General features: G+C 43.6%; 2 protein-coding genes across 3 annotated transcripts in view; both read left to right on the top strand.

Moving 5' to 3' along the window:
• LOC147583540 (uncharacterized) overlaps positions 1–20,260 on the top strand; it is a 384,087-nt gene that overhangs the window by 1,068 nt on the left and 362,759 nt on the right. For both annotated transcript variants that reach the window (XM_086681022.1, XM_086681013.1), the window contains exons 2-4: positions 44–120; positions 1,570–1,714; positions 2,813–2,889. In XM_086681022.1, the coding sequence (XP_086537148.1) occupies positions 44–120; positions 1,570–1,714; positions 2,813–2,889 (299 nt within the window). The remainder of the gene's footprint in view (positions 1–43; positions 121–1,569; positions 1,715–2,812; positions 2,890–20,260) is intronic.
• Positions 4,250–6,309, top strand: LOC147583547 (uncharacterized). Its single transcript, XM_086681213.1, has 3 exons — positions 4,250–4,563; positions 5,540–5,642; positions 6,137–6,309. Exons 1-3 carry the CDS (start codon positions 4,296–4,298, stop codon positions 6,144–6,146), a joined length of 381 nt encoding a protein of 126 aa, XP_086537339.1. The 5' UTR covers positions 4,250–4,295; the 3' UTR covers positions 6,147–6,309.

Genomic DNA, 20,260 nt, shown 5'->3' with positions numbered 1-20,260 from the left:
TTCACAGTCTACTAAAATCAGAGTAAACCTCTATCCATTTCAGAGCCTTTAGCCGAAGGTGATGTCACTCCCATGAGTCACAACTACAAGCAGTCTACCAACAATGCCGAGACGGACAAGGTAAATGCTGGGGCCACTTTCAGCTGTAAGTCTGTCAGGAAACCCTCATTTGTGGAACAGCATGCTCTGCGGCCTTATCCCTGTTTTCTGTGTTGTGTGATATGTCTGCCTGTTTATATTCTCCAAATGCACAGCCTTAACCCAAGAGTCTACAGGCTGCTTTCTTTTCAGCCTGTCATCTTTTTTCTGGTCAGCTTAGTAGTCAAAGGAACTTAGAAGTCGACCACCCTATGGCTTTTCCCTTGTGTTCAAAATAACAACAACAGGAAGATACACTGCAGTCTATAGCAAAGTCTCTAAGCTTGTTGACTCCTAACACACTACCTCTCTGTGGGATCAGTGTTGTTGTTACTTTCCTCTTTCTGGTCACACTATTCATGTGTGAAGACTGACTGTTCATTGTAAACATGAAAAGACTTCCCCCAATCTTTATATTGTGTGCCTTGTACAATTTATGATGGTTTTAGACAAAGTCATTGTCATAACTCACCACCTTCACGTCTTCATGGGTAAATGAACTGTTTGGAATCCTTTCCAGCAGTATCTTAGGTAAAAGTATTCTGAACACAAGGTCCTTCAGTTGTATTCATATGAGCAGGTTCTCTTTGTCTCCAGTCAGTGTGAGAGCTGATACCATCGCTCATGACACATCCCTGGAAATGTATACCAAAGTCAAAACACATTTGCATTAATTCTGTTTCATGAATGTCTGCCTCTTTTTTCCCATAGGATGTATTACTCTGTGTCTTGTAGTGTACATAAAACCAGAATTCCTTATGAATTCAGGTAAACACTTGGGGGCCTAGTACTCATTGATGTGTAATATGTTCCTCACAGCAAACATTTCCTCAGGTCCCCTACAAGACTCCAGGCATCCCCAACTCCCGAGTGGTTTCTTGGCCTTTGACAGCACTTGCAGAAAGTAGGAAGACCTCTTTCTCAGCGAGGGAAGCAGAGGGGGCCAAGTGTGGGGCCGGCAGGCAGAACTTGTCCCCAAGAGTAGCTGTGATTTCATGTGCAGAGAATGAGCTGTGTATTTGCAGTCCATTTTTCTGTGTTCGGAATAAGCCAAAAACAGAGCTTTTGCCGTCACTGTAGTGGAGGGATGCAAAGTGATCCTGGACATGGATGTCCGCCTGTCTGGAATATGCTGCTTCATTAGTTTAGAATTACTTATTTCATCCTGTAAGATGGGATCATTTTGTTCTAAATTCTCAGACCTGGGCAGGGACATGTGGTGACAGTAGTTTAACCGCCTGCGTTTAGTTGCCTAAGCTGTAGGTGGTACCCAGTGGCAGGACAGAGTTTTCAGGTACTGATGCTAATCTCTTGGATCCTGGTGGCAGAGAAGGGGGCAGGTGCTGACCCGTACTTCTATGGGTTTCATCTGCTTTGCGGATTGGTTCTCTTGTGTGGCATCTGCACATAGCTGTCACTTCTGTTCTGCAGGGCAGTGTGGATCCGTGGCGACCTCCTCCATCAACTGGAAGATTCTGCACACCCTACCCTAGAGGCCACCGTATGATCTCCTGGGCACATCCACCTCCTGTACCAGGTTCGGGACCATCCCAAACCCCTCCACCTGCACCACTTGGTAAGATGATCTGGGCAGTATGAGTTGGCTTGCAAAGAACCTTCATTTAATTTTTGTTGTTGTTGAGTCTTTTTTAAAGAAATTTGTTAATGTTTATTTATTTTTGAGACAGACAGAGACAGGGCATGAATGGGGGAGGGTCAGAGAGAGGGAGACACAGAATCTGAAGCAGGTTCCAGGCTCTGAGCTGTCAACACAGAGCCCGACGTGGGGCTGGAACTCACGCACTGTGAGATCATGACCTGAGCAGGAGTCGGATGCTTAACCGACTGAGCCACCCAGGTGCCCCGTTGTTGAGTCTTGTACAAGGTGCAGAGGTGGTACCACAGACCATTGAAATGAAAGGAACATGCCTGCCATCATCACCACATTCCTTGAGTTTCTCATGATTGACTTATCATCCTTGGGTCATTTCCCCCACCTTGTGTTGGTACAGGTGTCTCTTGTGGAGATGGAATGGGGCTGTATGCAGAAAAGCAGGCATAGCGCTTCAGCAGATGTGTGCCATACACAGTCCACGTGCAGGGCGGTGGGAGGCATGAGGCTCAGCCTAACGTATATCCATCCAGTTGAGCCCCCAGTCATCCACAGTTGTTTGAGGAGTTCTGAAAACACCTGAACCAGGGCTTTTATGGGGCTTCATCAGAGTTTAAAGAATGGCTCTCCCTTTACCTTGGGATCACCTGAAGCATGTGGGATACCCTGTGCATGTGATTTGGGATCTGACTGGGCCAGAGAGTTTAGGTTGCTTGAGGAATGAGGAGAGTGGTTTTTGTTTTTTGGGTTTTTTTGTTTTTGTTTTTGTGTTTTTGTTTTGTTTTAATTTTTTTTTACTGTTGATTTATTTTTGAGACAGAGAGATACAGAGTATGAATGGGGGAGGAGCAGAGAGAGAGGGAGACACAGAATCGGAAGCAGGCTCCAGGCTCTGGGCCATCAGCCCAGAGACTGACACGGGGTTCGAACTCATGGACCGTGAGATCGTGACCTGAGCTGAAGTCGGACACTGAACCGACTGAGCCACCAAGGCGCCCCATGTTTTGTTTTTTTAATCTCTGCACAATCTACTCAAATCAGAATAACCTCCATCCCTTCTAGGGCCTTTTGCGGATCCACATGTTGCTCCTGTGAGTAACAACAACACTGACTCTACCAAAGGGACCACGAAGGACAAGGTAAATGCTGTGGACATTTTCAGTTGTAACTCTTTGGCAAAACCCTCCTTTTTCTGTTCAGCGCTCTCTCCTGGCTTTGTGTCTGTTTTGTGTGTTGTATGATATGTCTGCTTGTTGTTCTCATTTTCCAAATGCACAGCCTTAACCCAAGTGTCTATGGGGTTCTCTCCTTTCTGCCTGTCAACTCCTTGTGGAAGGTTTAGAACCAATCGTGCCCAGGGCTGAGCACCCAAGGGCTTTTCTGGTATATACCTGGAAATAACCCAGGGAGGGAGAGACCACACTCCACCTGGAAGTCTTTTGGCATGACTTATTTTTTCTGGACCTCCTCAGTGTGGAATCATTGCTCTTGCTGTTTCTTCCTGTTCTGTTTCTTTCTAGGGGATTAATGTGTTCAGAAAATCGGCAGTTATCCTTATGTTTTGAAAATGCAAACTGCCTTCACTCCAACTTATATTTTTGTATGTGTCATTTAGAGTGGTCTTAGACAAAGTATATGTAATACCCATCAACATTCAGCCTTTTTTTTTTTTTTTTTTTTTGTAACCGTGCTGTCTGGAATCCCTTCAGGTGTGCCCTGGGTATACATATTCTGAACTACGAGAGGTGACATATTTGTCCTAGAAAACATGCATTGCTACATGCGTGGTGAAGAGAGACAATCCGTAATTACCTGCATTGTAATTCTCCACTGTGTCCTTTGTGTTCACATGAGCACGTTCTCTTGTGTCCTGTGTCACTGTTACAGGTGTAACAGTGGAGATGTACAGCAGAAACGAAAGTGTATTTGTGTTAATTCTGTTATTTAGAATTTCAGCTCATCTTTTAGAGAACAAAAGTACCCTGCGAGTTGTACTGTATTTACCTGAGAAGTACCGCTGAATGCAAATAAATTAGCTAAGCCTACCTAACATGTATAGGTAACATGTTCTCTAAGAACATGCTTTTCGAGGTTCTCTGCATGACCTCAGGATCCCCATCCCCGAACATGTCTCTGTGCCCATGGATAGCACTTGCAGAGAGGAGAAGACCTCATTGTCGGGAGAGAAGCAGATCGGGCACAGGCGGGGGCTTAGAGGCAGAGCTTTGAGCCACGAGGGCTATGATTCCATGTGTGGAGCCTGGGATTGTCATTCCTTCTCAATCTGTAGTTCTTCACATACAAATAAGCAGCCTCTGTGGTGGAGGCGGAGGCGGGGTGGAAGGCGATTCTGGACTTAAATGCCTTCCTATCAGGAATATGCTATTTTATTAATTTGGTACTCCTTCCATAAATCCTCTCGGACACGAGCTTGCTGTTCTACATTTGCACACATGTGGGAACACTGGTTTGTCCCCATAGCGTCCGTTCCCCACCCCCAAAGCTATAAGTGGAACCCAAAGTATGGGTAGAGATTTTGGCGCTGATGCTGCCCTCTTGGAACCTGGTGGTGGGGAAGCTGGCAGGAGATGAGCACTGCTTCTTTGGGTTGTTGCCACTTTTTGCTGGTGTTGGTGCTTTGCTCTGTCCTACGAACATAGCTTTCTTTTCTGTTCTGCAGGCCATTATGAATGCAAGAGGGCCTGGTCCTTCCCCAGGATCGCCTTGCAGGCTGTCCCCCACGGACCACCCTTCACCACCAGTCACGGGCCATGGGCCACCTCCTCCACCAGCTCCTCCACGTACTAAATTTGGTAAGATTACCTGAACTGGATGAGTGACCGATAAAGCGTATTCGTCTTCTTGGTGAAAGACTTGGTGGGAATGATGTAGGGATGCTTGTGAGGGCTTGGCAATTCAACTGCAAACCTGCCTGGGGACAGTGTCACATATCTCAAGTTTCTCAGGACATAGTGTACAATGGGCTGTGTCATTTCCCTGTAATGAGGTCAGCTGTAGGTTTCTCTTGTCTACAAGAAAGAGGAGTTTTACACAAAGGCAGATGTATCAGGAGTACTGGTGCCTGTCTGAAAGACACAATGCTTTGAGCTCCGTGAAGGATGAGATGCACCCCTAAGTGTAGGTGCCTCAGGTGTCCCGTCTGAAAGGGGGCACATGCATTATATGACACAGACCTTGTGGTCACCAGAGTGGAAATACCAGTGAAGGATCCAGTGCGAAACTGGGGGAAACTTGAATCACGCAGGAATAGAAGGGAAGTTGAGCACAGTAAGCAGAGTGTGAGGAGGTGCAGAGGGGAGGGCGTTGGGGTCAGTAGGATGGACTTGGAGGTCATTTCTGGCAGGGCCCACACACTGGGAAGGGAGCATGAGGACAGTGTGAAGTCTGCAAAGGACTGCTGCACGGGTTCAACCACAATGTAGAACGCAGTCATCATCTCTGAAATGTCAACGTCACCACAGTGCACCTAGTTCATAATCTAAATAAATTTTGTTGTTTCCCTTGGTTTTCTGAAGGGTCTGGACGTGTATGAAGAATGTTCTGGGAGACTTGGGAAGTTAAACTTAGTCTTAGGAAACGCTTGTCTGCCTAAGTTAGTGTGTCTCAGTGAGACTAAATGTGAAGGCAGGTTGTAGATCAGCTGTGCCGCTTCCTTGGCCTTCAGCCTGAGTCAGACTCTTGGTGGGGAACTCAGGGGTGAGGAGGAGCCGCCCCTGCTGAACTCTGGTCACCACACCCCTGCGTCTGCTGTCACCACCCTGCCTGCAGGTTTGCGTCTCCGAAAGTTCCCTCGCAATCTCCTGAGGTTTTGCCTGTGTTCCTGCTGTGTCAGCTCTAACACCAGCTCTCGGCGGTCATCTCAGAGCCTCAGGTTTGTAATCTGAGAAACAGGGACAATGTTGGTTTCTGAGGTCAGTACGATGAAGAGGTGAGAAGCACTTAAGGAATTTGTAAAATGTATGGGAGGAGTGGACACTCACCCTTCTCAGGGTGGAAATGAATGTATCTCCACACAGAAGGTCCTCAATAGATGTTCATTCAATTTCATGAAACTAAGAGTGTCATGCCCGAGGCTGAGAGGTTGGCAATCCGTGTTTCAAAAAATATGGCAAAGACCCCTGTGTTTTTTCTTTTAAAATTCAGGTCCTACTTTATGAAAAAGAAAAAGATAACTGTGATAGTGTGTACATTCAGGGATCTATATCTAAGATTTGAAGACAGTCCTAATCCCTTAGAGGTAGACACACAGATGCAGTCACACAATTAAGTGTTCATCCAAGGCCACAGATATATTGTTGAAGACAAAATACATAGAGGAGAACACAAGATCCCATTGCAATAACCCAAAATCTCTTTGCCTTACAGGAGAATGTGAAATTTGAAGAGGACCCTGAACTATGACCACTGGCTGTGGTGATGTGATATATTTAGAAAAGTTGTCTGATATGCGTATTTGACTGAATTCTTTCCCTGACCATTCCTGTCCCCTCTATTTTGTTTTTCCTCGTTTCCCCTAATAAACCCATCACGGTTCTGTATCTCTGTCATTATCTGCTTCCAGGAGGACCTACGGTCATTCTGTGTTGATGTACACAGTGTGACCCCTGTATACACGGTCACGAACAGGTAGAATCTACAGTAATACGGGGCAGAAGATAAGTGACTGTTTGAATTGTATTGACTGCACATGTCCCGCTGGTTCCTTCTGGGGTGGTGGCCACAAGCTTCCTCCAGATCTGGTGACAGTTGTGGTCACTCGTCAATAGATCCTCGCAAGCACGTGGCACTTCCTACTCACCGTGGTGTGTGGTGATCAGCAGGGCAGCTATCAGCCCCCAGGACATGGCTGATTCGTGATTGCAAGACATGGATGAGGGGTCAGCAGTGTCTTGGGTAGAACAGTGCGGACACCCTGCATTAATCCACATGATGTGGATTTTCCCACGTGCCAGCTACGTCATTGGTGCTACCTGGTAGCACCAATCCAGGTGGGAGCTGTTGTGGGTGTGAGTCTTATAATGACCCATATTCCTCTCAGTGTTTTCTGTTTTTATCTTTTATTTTGATGCAATGTTTATTTTTGAGTGAGAGAGAGACAGAGCACAATTGAGAGAGGGGCAGAGAGAGAGGGAGACACAGAATCCAAAGCAGGCTCCAGGCTCTGAGCTGTCAGCACAGAGCCCGACGTGGGGCTCAAACTCACAAATCCTGAGATCATGACCTGAGCCAAAGTTGGACACTTGAGTGATTGAGCCACCAAGTCGCCCCACCCCCCACCATTTCCTTTTTGAGGGCCGGGCAGGGCAGATGTCAATGACATGATACCCATTCCTTCCGCACCACCAAGGAGGAGTTGGGTGTAAGCATCTGACTCTTTCCGGGTCCTCAAAGCCCATGCATTCTGCCCCAGAGCGCCTGACTCCTGCTGGGCCCGCCTTCCTCCCAGGTTATGGAGGCAACCAGGCTTCCATCCACGTTGGGGTCATGGCTGGGCCACCAAGGGCTCAAAAGCTGGCTGTCCACATGCTTCCCTGCGGTGGCTGGGAACAGCCATGCTCCAGTAAAGGTCAGCATGAGCAGCTTCTCTAAACAGGATTCTCATCCACTGTGATCAGGGCCTGAGCTAAAACATGACAGGGGAGAGGGGGCACAGGAGATGTGGTGCCGTTTCCTGGACAGGGCTGCGTAGAGCAGAAGGCCAAGGCCTGCTAATCTCTGGATTCTGGATGGTAGGTGAGCAGTTTAAAACACCACAGCCTTCTCTTACATCAAAAGAGAAACCTATATCTTCACCCAGCCTTCCTCTGATATGAAGAGATGGCAATTATGATTTGAAGCCACAATTATCTACCTATGAGTCTGATGGAAATGATTTCATCCATCTTCGTCCATAAAGCACTTTTCATTGAAATTACCCATATAGAGGCAGGAAATTTATACCAGATGTGTAGCTTCCTCTAGATGCACATTCTGACCTTGTCCCATTTGTGTCCTCAAAGACATTATTGACAACTTGAAAAATAAGCTCTCAACATCAAGATGGTGACAATAGAGAATGTGGTATAAATGGAATTTCATATGTTCTCAATTAGAAATAATTTTTAATGGTGAAGGAGAAATTAAAAATATTGTCATTTTTAACTGAAATATAGGAGACTCCCCATGTTGTATTAGTTTCAGGCATATATCATGGTGATTCCGTGTGTATACATTACGCTCTCCAGGTACCTATACAAGGGTAGCTATATTGGGAAAGCATGCAACGCTTTCTTACAGGATTGACGCCATTCTATGGGCTGTACCTTGGATCCCAATGGCTTATTCATTCCATAGCTGGAAGCCTGTATCTCTTTCTCAGAGGTGTCAACTTTTTTATTTACCCAAGTATTTTGGTGCTAAACACAATGACCTGTAGGTCAGCAGGTGTCAATTTGCAGTCTGTATTTCTGCGAATGCTGCTTAAAGCATTACACATGATATCACTACGTCAATAAATTCGGTTTCATTCTTCACTCAGTAAAAAGGAGAAGGAAAAGGTTTCTTTGTGTCCCAAGCAAGCCCTTCGCTAAGACCCTTCTGGATCAGGAGAACAGGCTTCACTGGACCAGCTGCACTCTCAGTACTTCCAGCTGAGCAGCCATGGCCTTGAGCTTTGCAGGAATTCCCAAGGCGGCCGGCAGAGGGCGCGCACGTACCACGCCCAGGGAGGGGCCGGGCCTCTGCCTGGGCAGTGCTGGCCTGAGAAGGCGCCCACTAGGCTTTTCTGATTCAGGGCGCCCCGGAGCTGGAAAGGCTTCCTTGCTTCTGAGGACCCAGTGCCTCTGAATGTGGGCAAAGAGCCAGAGCTGCGTTTCCAGCAGGTTCCGCCCCCGGGCCTGGGGGAGACCCTGGAGGCTTCGCAGCCCCTTGGCATCTCCTAGGTGGTGGGGCTGAGTCCCGAGGCGGGGGAGGCAGGGCCTGGGCGGCTTCCCCGGAAGCGCGGGTGGTCGGTTGGCGGCACAGTCCCTCGCTTTTTCTGGGCTGTTCGTGGTTTGTTCCTCATTCCCCCTGCCGGTATTTCCCTGGAGGATCCGTGGATTCATGGGGTCCCGTGAGGCCACGTCAGAGAGGCTGGGGTTGGTTTGTTCCAGGTCAGGCTTGTTTCGGGGGAGAAATCCTGACACAAATTCGGAGGAACAGGAGCCGCATTTAGTTGGGAAGTGAAGACGCCAAATGTTGACTCTCAGGACCTTCTAGAAGAAGGAGCTGGGACCCAGCCCATTTCATAATTTGAAAATAGTAGCCAAGGTGCTTACGGTAAAGTCATAACAGGTGTGTAGCTCCCTGTAAGTTGCATGCGACCTTGTCACGTGTGTCCATCAAAGATATTATTAGTGACTTTTCAGAGAAGCTCTCAACATCAAGATGGTGATGTTAGAGAATGTGGGATAAATGGAATTTCAGAGTCTAAATTAGGCATGATTTTTTAAAAAAATTTAATGTTTATTTTATTCTTTTTTTGAGAGAGTCCCAGCTGGGGAGGGCGGAGAGAGAGGGAGATGCCAAATCTGAGGCAGGCTCCAGGCTCTGAGCTGTCAGGCAGAGCCTGATGTGGGGCTCAAACTCATGGACTGCAAGATCATGAACTGAGTCGAGGTCGGACGCTTAACTGACTAAGCCACCCAGGCACCCCAGGAATGATTTTTTAATGGCAAAGAAGGAGAAATTAAAAAGTGTAAAGGATGTCGATTATTTATTGAAATATTGTTCACACATTTGTTGTATTAGTTTTAGGCATAAAGTGTAGTCATTCCATATGTCTATAAATTATGTTGGACTTAACCACAAGTGTAGCTATCACCTGAAAGCATGCAACTTTATTATTACAGGATTGACACTATTTCATCGGCTGTACCTTGTAGCCCTAGGACTTATTCATTCCAGAGCTGGAAGCTGGTATCTCTCTCTCAAACGTGTCAATTCTTTATCTAACCTAAGTATTTTGGTGGTAAACACAATTACCTCTTGTTCAGCATGTGTAAATAGGTGGGCTGCTTTTCTGTGACCCTTGCTGCAAGCGTTACAAATGATGTCATTACATAAATAAATGTGGTTTCATTCTTCACTCACAAGAAAGGGGAAGGAAAAGATTTCTTAGTGTCCCAGGCCCTGTCACTCGGACCCCTCCCAATGTGGAGAACAGGCTTACTTGCCCAGAACACCTTCAGTCCCTCAGCTGAGGGCCATGGCCTTCAACATTGCAGGAATTCCCATGGTGGCCAGCAGAGGGCGTGCGAGCACCACAAACCCTGGGGGCGGGCTCCTCTCTATGCACGGTGATTGCCGGCAGAGGGCGCCTCATCGGCTTTTCTGACCCAGGGCACCTCAGAGCAGGAAGGGCTTCTGTCGCCCCCAGAGGACTCAGGGCCTCTGCCCTTGCCTGAGGACAGAGACCAGAGCTGCGTTTCCAGCAGGTTCTGCCGCCCTCCCCAGGGGAGACCTTGGGAGCCTTGCAGCAACTTGGTGTCTCCTGAGTCACCAGAGAGAAGCTGCCTTGTTGCACTGAGTGTTGAGGAGAGGGCCCTGGGTGGCTTCCCTGGGCACTGGCCAGTCGGTCAGCAGCACAGGCCCTTGCATTTTGTGGGCTGTTCCCGTGTTTCATTCCTCACTTTCCCGGACAGTATTTGAACAAGACGTATTTTATTAAAGGACCCGTGGATCGAGGGGTCTCACGACATCACATCATGGATGCCGTGGATGGTTTGCTCCAGATTCAGGCTGGTTTCCAGGGAGAAATCCTGACAGAAATTCAGAAGACCGGGAGCTGCTTTCAGTTAGGATGTGAATACATGAAATATTCGTCTCAGGACCTTCTAGAAGAATGAGCTGGGACCCACTTTCCGAGTCCTGCTGGAACCAAAGACCGAGGTAAGGGCACAAACTGTCCCCCACATCTTACATGCTTTTACAGATTTTCATGGTTATTTTTCAACCTAGTGAAATGATTGAAAACTACAGAAAATCTGGTAGGTAGGTGTCATTAACCTTATGTTATAGTTTAGTTTAAATTCCAGGTGGTAAAGTAGAGTGTAATATTAGTTTCAGGTGTAAATATAGAGCAACACTTCCACTTTCACTGGGTGCTCATCCCAGGTGCACGTCTTAATCCGCATCACCTGTTTCATCCATTCCCCCCCCTTCGCCATCCCACTGTGGAAACCCTCGGTTTGTTGCCTAGTTAAGAGTCTGTTTGTCACAGTCTCCTTCCCCCAATCCCCCCAACCCCCGTCCCCTTTGTTTTGTTTCATTTCCATGTGTTAGTGAAATCCTATGGTATTTGTCTTTGTCTGACAGGCTTATTTCACCCAGCATAACATTCTCTCGCTCCATCCACCTCATGGCAAATGACAAGATTTCATGTTTTACAGCTAAATAATATTCCATTCCATATACTACATCTCAATTTATTTGTCAGTTGATGGAAACTTGGGCAGTTTCCGTAATTTGGCTGTTGTAGCAAATGCTGCTGTGTCCCTTTGAAGTATTATTTTTGTATTCTCTGTGTAAATATCACATAGTGAAATTGCTGGATTGTAAGGTAGTTCTGTTTTCAATTTTTTGAGGAATCTCCATGATGTTTTCCAGAGTGGCTGCACCAGTTTGCATTCCTACCAACAGTGCAAGAGGTTTCCTCTTTCCCCACATCCTTGGCAACACGTGTGGTTTCGTCATTCATTGATTTTAGTCATTCTGACAGATGTGATGAGTTATCTCATTGTACTTTTGAATTGTATTTCCCTGAATATCAGTATTGTTGAGCATCTTTTCATGTGTCTCTTAGCTATCTGTATGTCTTCTTTGGGAAAATACCTATTCGTGTCCTCTGCCCATTTTCAGTTGGATTTCTCACTTTTTGGGTGTGTATAACTTTATATATTTTGGACACTAACCCTTCATCAGATGTCGTTAGCAAATATGATCATGCTGTAGGTTGTGTTTTAGTTTTGTTGATTATTTCCTTGGTGACAGAAGCTTTTTATTTTTATGAAGTCCCATTCTTTTTGCTTGTGGTTCCCTTACCTCAGGAGATATATCAACAAAGACGTGTGTACAGCCATTGTCAAAGAAGATACTGCCTGTGTTATCCTCTGGGATTTTTATGGTTTCGGGTTTCACACATAGGTCTTTATCCCTGTTGGATTTATTTTTGTGTATGATGTAAGAAAGTGGTCTGTTGCTGTTTTATTTTGTTTTGCAAGTTGCTGTCTAGTTTTTCTAAAAACATATGTTGAGAGTTTTTTTAAATTATTTATTTTTGAGAGAGAGACAGAGAGCATGCAGAAGAGGGGCAGAGAGAAATGGAGAGAGAGAACCCCACGCTGTAGAGAGAATGTCTACACTGTCAGTGCAGAGCCTGACACGGGTTTCAAACTGATAAACGCTGAGATCATGACCTGAGCTGAATCCACAATTAGATGCTTCTGTGACTGAGCCACCCCTGTGCCCCAAGACTCTCTTTTTTTCATTGGATATTCTTTCCTGCTTTGTTGAGGATTAATTGACCATATAGATGTGAGTTCATCTCTGGGTTTCCATTGTATTGATTTATGTGTCTGTGTGTTTTTCTTTCTTCCTTCCTTCCTTCCTTCCTTCCTTCCTTCCTTCCTTCCTTCCATCTTTTTTTTTTTTTTTTTTTTTTTTTTTTTTTTTGCCAGTACAGTGTTCTCATCACTACAGGTTTGTAATATAACCTCAAGTCTGGAATTGTGAGGTCTCCAGCTTTGCTTTTCTTCTTCAAGTTTGTTTTGGCTGTCTGGGGTCTTTTGTCGTTCCATACAAATTTGGGGATTACTTGTTCTAGTTCTGTGACAAATGTTTTGTTAGGGTGATAGGGATTGCATTACATGTGTAGATTGTTTTGAGGAGTGTAGACATTTTGACAGTATTTGTTCTTCTCATCCATGAACATGAAATGTATTCTCATTTCTTTGTGTCCTCTTCCATTTCTTTCATCAGTGTTTCATAGCCTTTACAGTATAGGTCTTTCACCTCTTTGGTTGGGTTTATTCCTGGTATGTTGTGGTACTTGGTGCACCTGTCAATGGGATTGATTCCTTACTTTCTCTTTCTGTTAATCCGTGATTCATCTATAGAAACGCAATAGATTTCTGTACATTGATTTCTGTATATTGTGACTTGTGAAACTCATGTATCACTTCTAGCAATTTTTATGGGGGTCTTTCATGTTTTTTATAGAGAGCATCATGTCAGTTACAAATAGCGAGCGTTCCACTTCTTCCTTGCCGATTTGGTGCCTCTTATTTCTTTTTGTTGCCTGATTGCTGTGTCTAGGATTTCCAATACTATGTGGAGTAGCAGTGGTGTGAGGGGTCATCCCTGTGTTGTTCCTGACCTTCGAGGAAAAGCTTTCAGTTTTTCCCCATTGAGGATGAGATTAGCTGTGGGTTTTTCACAGATGGCCTTTAGTATGTGCAGGTAGGTTGAGTCTCAATGTATTTTGCTGAGGGTTTTTATCATGAATGGATGTGACATTTTGTCAAATGTTTTTCCCGCATCTGTGGAAAGCATCATATTGTTCTTCTCCTTTCTTCTATTACTGTGGTGCATCATGTTGATTGATCTGTGAATGTGGAACCACCCTTGCAGCCCAGGAGTCTATCCCAGTCGATTATGGTCAATGATTCTATTAATGTATTGCTGAGTTTAGTTTGAATGTATTTTCATGAGAATTTCTGCATACATACTCATCAGGCTATTGGTCTGCAGTTTTATTTTAAAAAATTTTAAATACATTTTTAAATGTTTATTCATTTACTTAGAGTATATAAAGGTGAGGGAGGGCAGAGGGGTGGGAGAGAGAGAGAATCCTGAGCATGCTCCACACTGTCAGCACAGGGTCCAATGTGGGACTCGAACCCAGGAACTGCAAGATAATGACCTAATCTGAAGTTAAGAGTTGGACAGTCAACCAACCACGTCACCCAGGGTCCCCTGCAGTTTTCTGCTTTAGGGGAGTCTTTATCTGGTTTTGGTGTCAGGGTAATGATGGCCTGATGACATGAATTGGTAAGTTTTCCTTCTTTTTTATTTTTTGTAAGAATTCGAGAAGAATAGATATCACCTCTCCTTTAAATGTTTGGTAGAATTCATCAGTGAAGCCGGCTGGCCCTGAACTCTTCTTGTGTTGGGGGAGATATTTTTTTATTACTGATTCAGTTTCTTTCTGGTTTCAGATTTTATGTATCTTCCTGTTTCAGTTTTGGTAGTTTATGTGTTTCGAGGAATTTATCCATGTTTCTCAGTGTCCAATTTGTTGCCTATCGTTTTCCCTAATATTATCTTCTAACTGTATTTCTGTGTTGTGGACTGTTATTTCTCCTGTCTTATTTGTGATTTTATTTACTTGAGTCCTTTCTCTCTTCTTTGTGAAAAGTCTGCCTAGGAGGTTTTCAAGGTGATTACTGTTTTTAAAGAACCAGCCCCTGGTTTCACTGATTTGGTCTAGTGTTTTTCTAGTTTCTATTATCACTTATGTCTGCCTTAATCTTTATTATTTCCTTCTTTCTGCCGTCTTTAAGCTTGCATTGTTCTTTTTCTCATTCCTTTGGTTGTATGTTTCGATTGTTTGAGATTTTTCTTGCTCTGTAAGGTAGGCTTGTATTGCTATATATACTTCCATCTTAGACTGCTTTTGCCTCATTCCGAAGGTTTTTACCAGTGCATCTTCATTTTCATTTTCATTTGTTTCAGTGTATTTTCTCATTGATTTCCTGGTTGGCCCATTCGTTTAGTAGCATGTTGTTTAACCACCCCTTATTTGTGGCCTTTATTATGTCATCTAGTGTCCAGGGCACATCAGGGAGTGTCTGTGGTGTGTGTTGCATGCACTGTTTTGTGTTCTGGCTGCACTATCCTTCAGGCCAGTCGTATGGGCAATGTATGGTCCTTGGCCGGAATGTGGTGAGTTTTATCTAGGTCTGCTCTGATCTGCTTGTTAAATGAGACTTGGAACGACTGCCACTAGAACTGAAGCCCTGCACAACTGTCTGGTCAAGAGAGGTGCTGTGGTCAGGGGCTTCTGCTGGTCTTCTGGGGAAGGGGCCAGCTCCATTGGGATGGAGGCAAGCTTGACCTGGAAGGCCAGTCTTGCCAGAGCACAGGGTGTGGTCTTTGATCTAAGCAGGTTAGGCAGTCAGTGTGGGAATTGCCTTGTTTCCAGCAGGTGGCTCTGTGTTTATGCTGCGGGGCAGAGGAGGGAAATGGTGTCACCCAGCTCCTCTGTCCCAGTTCCTTTGTCCCCTCTTTGTGAACACTGCCTCACAGGGATGCTCTCCAAGATGAGTGTATAATCTCCCCACTGTGTGTGCCAGGCGTTGTACAGACCACTGTTTCCATGCCATATGCCTGCAAGTAGTTTGCTGCCTTCTCTCCAGGAGTAAGCCAGTGCCCCCAGAGCTGTGTCCCAGCCAAGCCTGCTAACCTTTGAAACTTCACATTCTTGGGGTGCCTGGATGGCTTGGTGAAGTGTCTGACTCTTGATCCTGGCTCAGTTCATGACCTCGTGGTCGTGGGATTCTCTTTCTCCCTCTCTCCCTGCCCTTCCCTTGCATGTGCGCTCTTTCTGTCTCTCTCAGAATAAATAAACTGAAAAAAAAATTGTGGCACAGAATACCTTATTTAGGCAAGATGGCCTCCCTGAGGGGAATGGCAGGGATCTATCAGTTAAATTTCCAGCACTGACTAGGAAATTCTTTGTTGACTGGTTAAAGGTTACATTCCTGCAGGAATGAAACTAGGTTTGGTGACATGGGGCCTTAATGTAAGTAACTCCATGATGGGCCTGTGATTTTTTTTAACATTCCGAACCCAAATTTTTACACATCCATTTTTTATTAAAAATATGCTCTTAAATAATATTTTAGCCATCTACTGCTGGCCCAATTTCATATCCTGTGGAACTATGACCATCTCCTAATCATAGATGAAGATCAACTCTGTGACTCTAAGATCATTGTGGGTCTAAGTTACTTTGATCTAAGTTACTAAGAACTTTGTGAGTCTACGTTACTGCTGGCCTGTTGAAATCTTTGACCCAGGGACGCCCAGCCAGGCTGCTGAGCCATCACTTAGGCACAGAAGCACCCTTTCCAAGTCACCTCTTCCTAAAGCGTTGTCTTTCCCTCCTGTACTTCTGGGTCTTCCCCTTTGGCAAGTCACATGCTGTGATGGACATCTACTCATGCAAACCTGTTTAAGTGGCTCAGAGAAAGCTGCCTGCCTGTGACTGCCACGTCATGGTCACATCTTTTCCTTCTGAAACCCCTTGAACTCACTATCGCTCTTCCAGTCTTTGAATATCTCTTTGATTTGGAAATATTTGATTGTTTTATTCCTGCTAAAAATATGCATGAAAATATTAAAACAAGGATTCTTTAGAATAAGTGAGCCAGTCACAATGAATCATCTGGCCATTTTTACTTTTTTTTTTTTGAAAATGTTCATGCATGATGTGAAGTACATCCTGTAAAATCTGAGTATCATTCATTATCTAGGATAACCACCTTTATGGAAAGCCATTCAATGACATGCTCATTCAAGATAAGAAAAACAGTTAATTTACATACCACATAATACAGTGGTGTGTGTATGTATGTGTATATATATATATATATATATATATATATATACACATACACACACACACACACACACACACATATATACACACACATATATATATGTTCTTAAAATAGGTAAAGGAGATGTTTCTATGAATTGTGTATCATTGTGCATTCAGTTTTCTGTAACATGAATGCTATTATTTAAATTAAACATAGTAAGAACAATAAGAATAGGTAAATGTCAATCAATCACTAGTAACTAATACTAGAACTAGTTGTATAATATTATGTGTTGAAAAAATAAAACCATGATTACTAATAATCTTTTCATTCATAATGGGTTTCTAATTACCAAAAAAATTAGGAAGATAGTACTGAGTGTCCACATACTTCAGACTGTTTTCTATTGATGTCATATGAGTTGGTACATTATCACAATCAATATCCCAAAGAGATATGGTATTATTAACTAAAGCTTACATTTTTACTCAGATTTCTTCGGTTTTAACCTCATCTGTTCCAGACTCATCCCAGCTGGTACATTACATTTTGTCATCCTGTCTCCTTTGGCTCCACTTGGCCATGGCAATTTTTAGGTTTTCCATATTTTTCATAATCTGCAAAGTTTTGAGGGTACTTTTGTAGAATGTATTTTGTAGAATGATCCTTGGTTGGGATATGTCTAACGTTTGTTCAGATGCTTAGGCCAGAGTTAACGTGTTTTGGAGCAGAAGATCCAGAGGCATAATACCATCCATAATTATCACTTCACATAAAGAATGTTTACTCCGAAGTTTGGGGTCTTTTGTGGTTCCATACAAATTTTAGGACTGTTGTGGTTCGGAGAAAAATGCTGTTGGTGTTTTGATGGAGATTGCATTAATTGTGTCAATTGCTTTGGAAAGTATAGACATTTTCACAATATTTGTATTTTTGACCCATGAGCATGGAATGGGTCCATTGGACCCTTCCATTTCTTTGTGTCATCTTGAATTTCTTCCATCAGTGTTTTATAGTTTTCAGAGTATAGGTTGCTCACCACTTTGGTTAGATTTATTCATAGATATCTTATTTGGTGTGCAACTGTAAATGGGACTGTTTTCTTAATTTCTCTTCCTACTGTTTCATTATGTTCCAGAAATGCAACAGATTTCTTTACAATGATTTTGTCTCCTGTGACATTGCTGAATTCATTTATCAGTTCTAGCAGTTATTGGGTGGACTTTTTAGGGTTTCTATATATAGTGTCATGTAATCTACAAAGTGTGAAAGTTTTACTTCTTCAAGATTTGGATTTTATTTAATTTTTATTTTATTTTATTTGGTTTGGTTTTATTCTGGTTTTTTTGTCTGGTTGCTGTTGCTTGGACTTCCAGTATTCTGTTTATTAAAAGTGGTGGGAATAAACATCCTTGTCTTGTTCCTGACCTTAGAGGAAAAGCTCTCAGATTTTCCCCATTAAGGATGATGTTAGCTACTGGGTTTTCATGGATAACCTTAATCACATCAATGTATGTTCCCTGTAAACCTACTTGAGGGGGTTATAATCATGAATGGATGTTGTACTTTGTCAAATGCTTTCTTCTGCATGGATTGAAATGGCCGTATGGTTCTTTTCTTTAACATTTATTAATTTGGAGAGAGTGTGAGCAGGGGAGGGGCAGAGAGAGGGAGACACAGAATTTGAAGCAGGCTCTTGGATCTGAGCTTTCAGCGCAGAGTCCAACTCGTGGCTTGAACTCACGAATCATGAGGTCCAGACCTGAGGCTGGTGTCGGACTGTTAAATGACTGAGCCACCCAGGTGCCCCAATCATATGGTTCTTATCCTTTCTCCTGTTGAGATCTTGTATCACATTGATTGATTTGCGAATATTGAACCACCCTTGCAGCTTGGGAACAAATCCCAATTAATTGTGGGATATATTTACAGTTGTTATATCTTCTTTTTGGATTGTACCCTTTACTCTTATATAGTGTCCTCCTCTGTCTCTTATTATGTACTTTGTTTTGAGTGTATTTTTTCTGATGCAAGTATTGCTACTTCAGCTTTCTTTTGACATTCATTTATGTGCTGTTTCTCTATCTTCTCACTATCATTCTTGAGGTGTAAAATGGGTCACTGGTAGGCATATAAACCTGTTTTGTTTTTTCATCCATTCTTACACCGTACATCTCTAGATTGGAGCATTCATTCCATTTACCTTCAAAGTAATGATTGATATGTATATATGGATTGCCATTTTGTGACCTGTTTTGTTGTGGTTTCTCATGAGTTTCTCTGATCCTTTCTTGTCTTTCTTTCATGTTTTGCTGATTTTCTTTGATACATTTTCATTTCTTTCTCTCTATTCTTTGCATATTTACGACTGTTTCTTGATATATGGTTACTGTTAGGTTTTTATGTAACCTCTTCTGCATTTAACAGATTGTATTAAGTTGATGGTCTTTTACCTTTGGACCCATTTTTTTCTCTTCCCTAGGTTTTTGGTAAATGTTACTATATTTCAAATCCATTTTTTCTGAGTTCCTTAACTGACTTTTTACAGAAATATTCATTTTTTACGTGATTTGTGTCTTGTACCTCTATACTGTCACTTTTGGTCTCTCCTTTGCACTCAGAGTCCCTCTTAATATTTCTTGAAGGACTGGTATAGTGGTACAAACTCCTTTAGTTTTTGTTTGGGAAACTGTGTCTCCTTCCATTCTGAATGATAGCCTTGCTGGATAGAGTATTCTTGGCTGCTGATTTTTCCAATCAGCACTTTGAATATGTCCTGTCACTCCCTTCTGGCTTGCCAGGTTTCTGTTCAGAAATCTGTTGCTAGCCTTATGGGTCTTGTAAGGACTTCTTTTGTCTTGATGGTTTTAAGAGTTTTTCTTTATTATCACTGTAATTTGCAAGTTTGCTTACTATATGTCTGGGTGTTGGACTGCTTTTGTTGATTTTAATGGGAGTTCTCTAGTCTCTTGGATCTGGATGTTTGTTTCCCTTCCCCAGTTAGGGAAGTTTTCAGCTATTAATTCCTCCAATTAATTTTCTGCCCCCTTTTCTCTTTCTTCTGGGACTCCTATAATATTAATATTATTATGTTTTCTGTAATCACTGAGTTCCCTTAGTCTCATCTCATGTTGCAGAATTCTGTTCTCTCTGTTTGGTTCAGTGTGATTAATTTCCATTACTCAGTCTTCGAGGTCACTAGTTTGTTCCTCTGCTTCTTCCGTCCCTCTGTTCCTTCCAGCGAGCATGTTTCTCATATATTGTATCCTCACTGTCTACTGTGTTATTCCTTATCTGAATGTCAGGGGTCTCACTCTTCTACTCATTTTGCAACTCCAGTGAGTATCCTTGTGATCATTGCTTTAAATTCTGTATCAGGTATGTTACTTCTATCACTTTGGCTTAGATCTCTGGCTGTGGCTTTGACTAGGTCTTTCATTGTGGATAAACAGCTCTTTGTCCCTATTTTGTCTGTCTCTCTGGCTCTGTTTCTCTGTGTTAAGAAAGTCAGCTGTGCCTTATGCTCTTGAAACTAATGAATTTATGAAAGGTCCTGGAATCCTCAGCAGTGCACGTCTCTATTTACAGGACCTGGACCTTCAGGAGAATATCTTAGGGATATCACTCACTCCCTGCTGTAGTGTCTGGGTTACTTTTCCTTTCATTGTAGGTGCCTGCACTGATTGTGTGCCTGTTGTGGGCTGTGCTTGCTCTCAGTGGTATTAGTGGGACCCAGGCAGGCCAGCTGTGGGGTGATATGCCCGCTGGGTGACTTGGGAGCAGGGCAGGAGTGTTAGCAAAATTGCACAGGGCTACTAGTCCTATGCCAGGTTTCCTGATGTCCTTTGGTGGCTGGGGGCCATGGACC

This window comes from Puma concolor, chromosome A2 (assembly GCF_028749965.1).
Source record: "Puma concolor isolate L17-30 chromosome A2, mPumCon1.1.hap2, whole genome shotgun sequence".
Classification (NCBI taxonomy): domain Eukaryota; kingdom Metazoa; phylum Chordata; class Mammalia; order Carnivora; family Felidae; genus Puma; species Puma concolor.
This window is presented reverse-complemented; position numbering and strand designations above follow the sequence as displayed.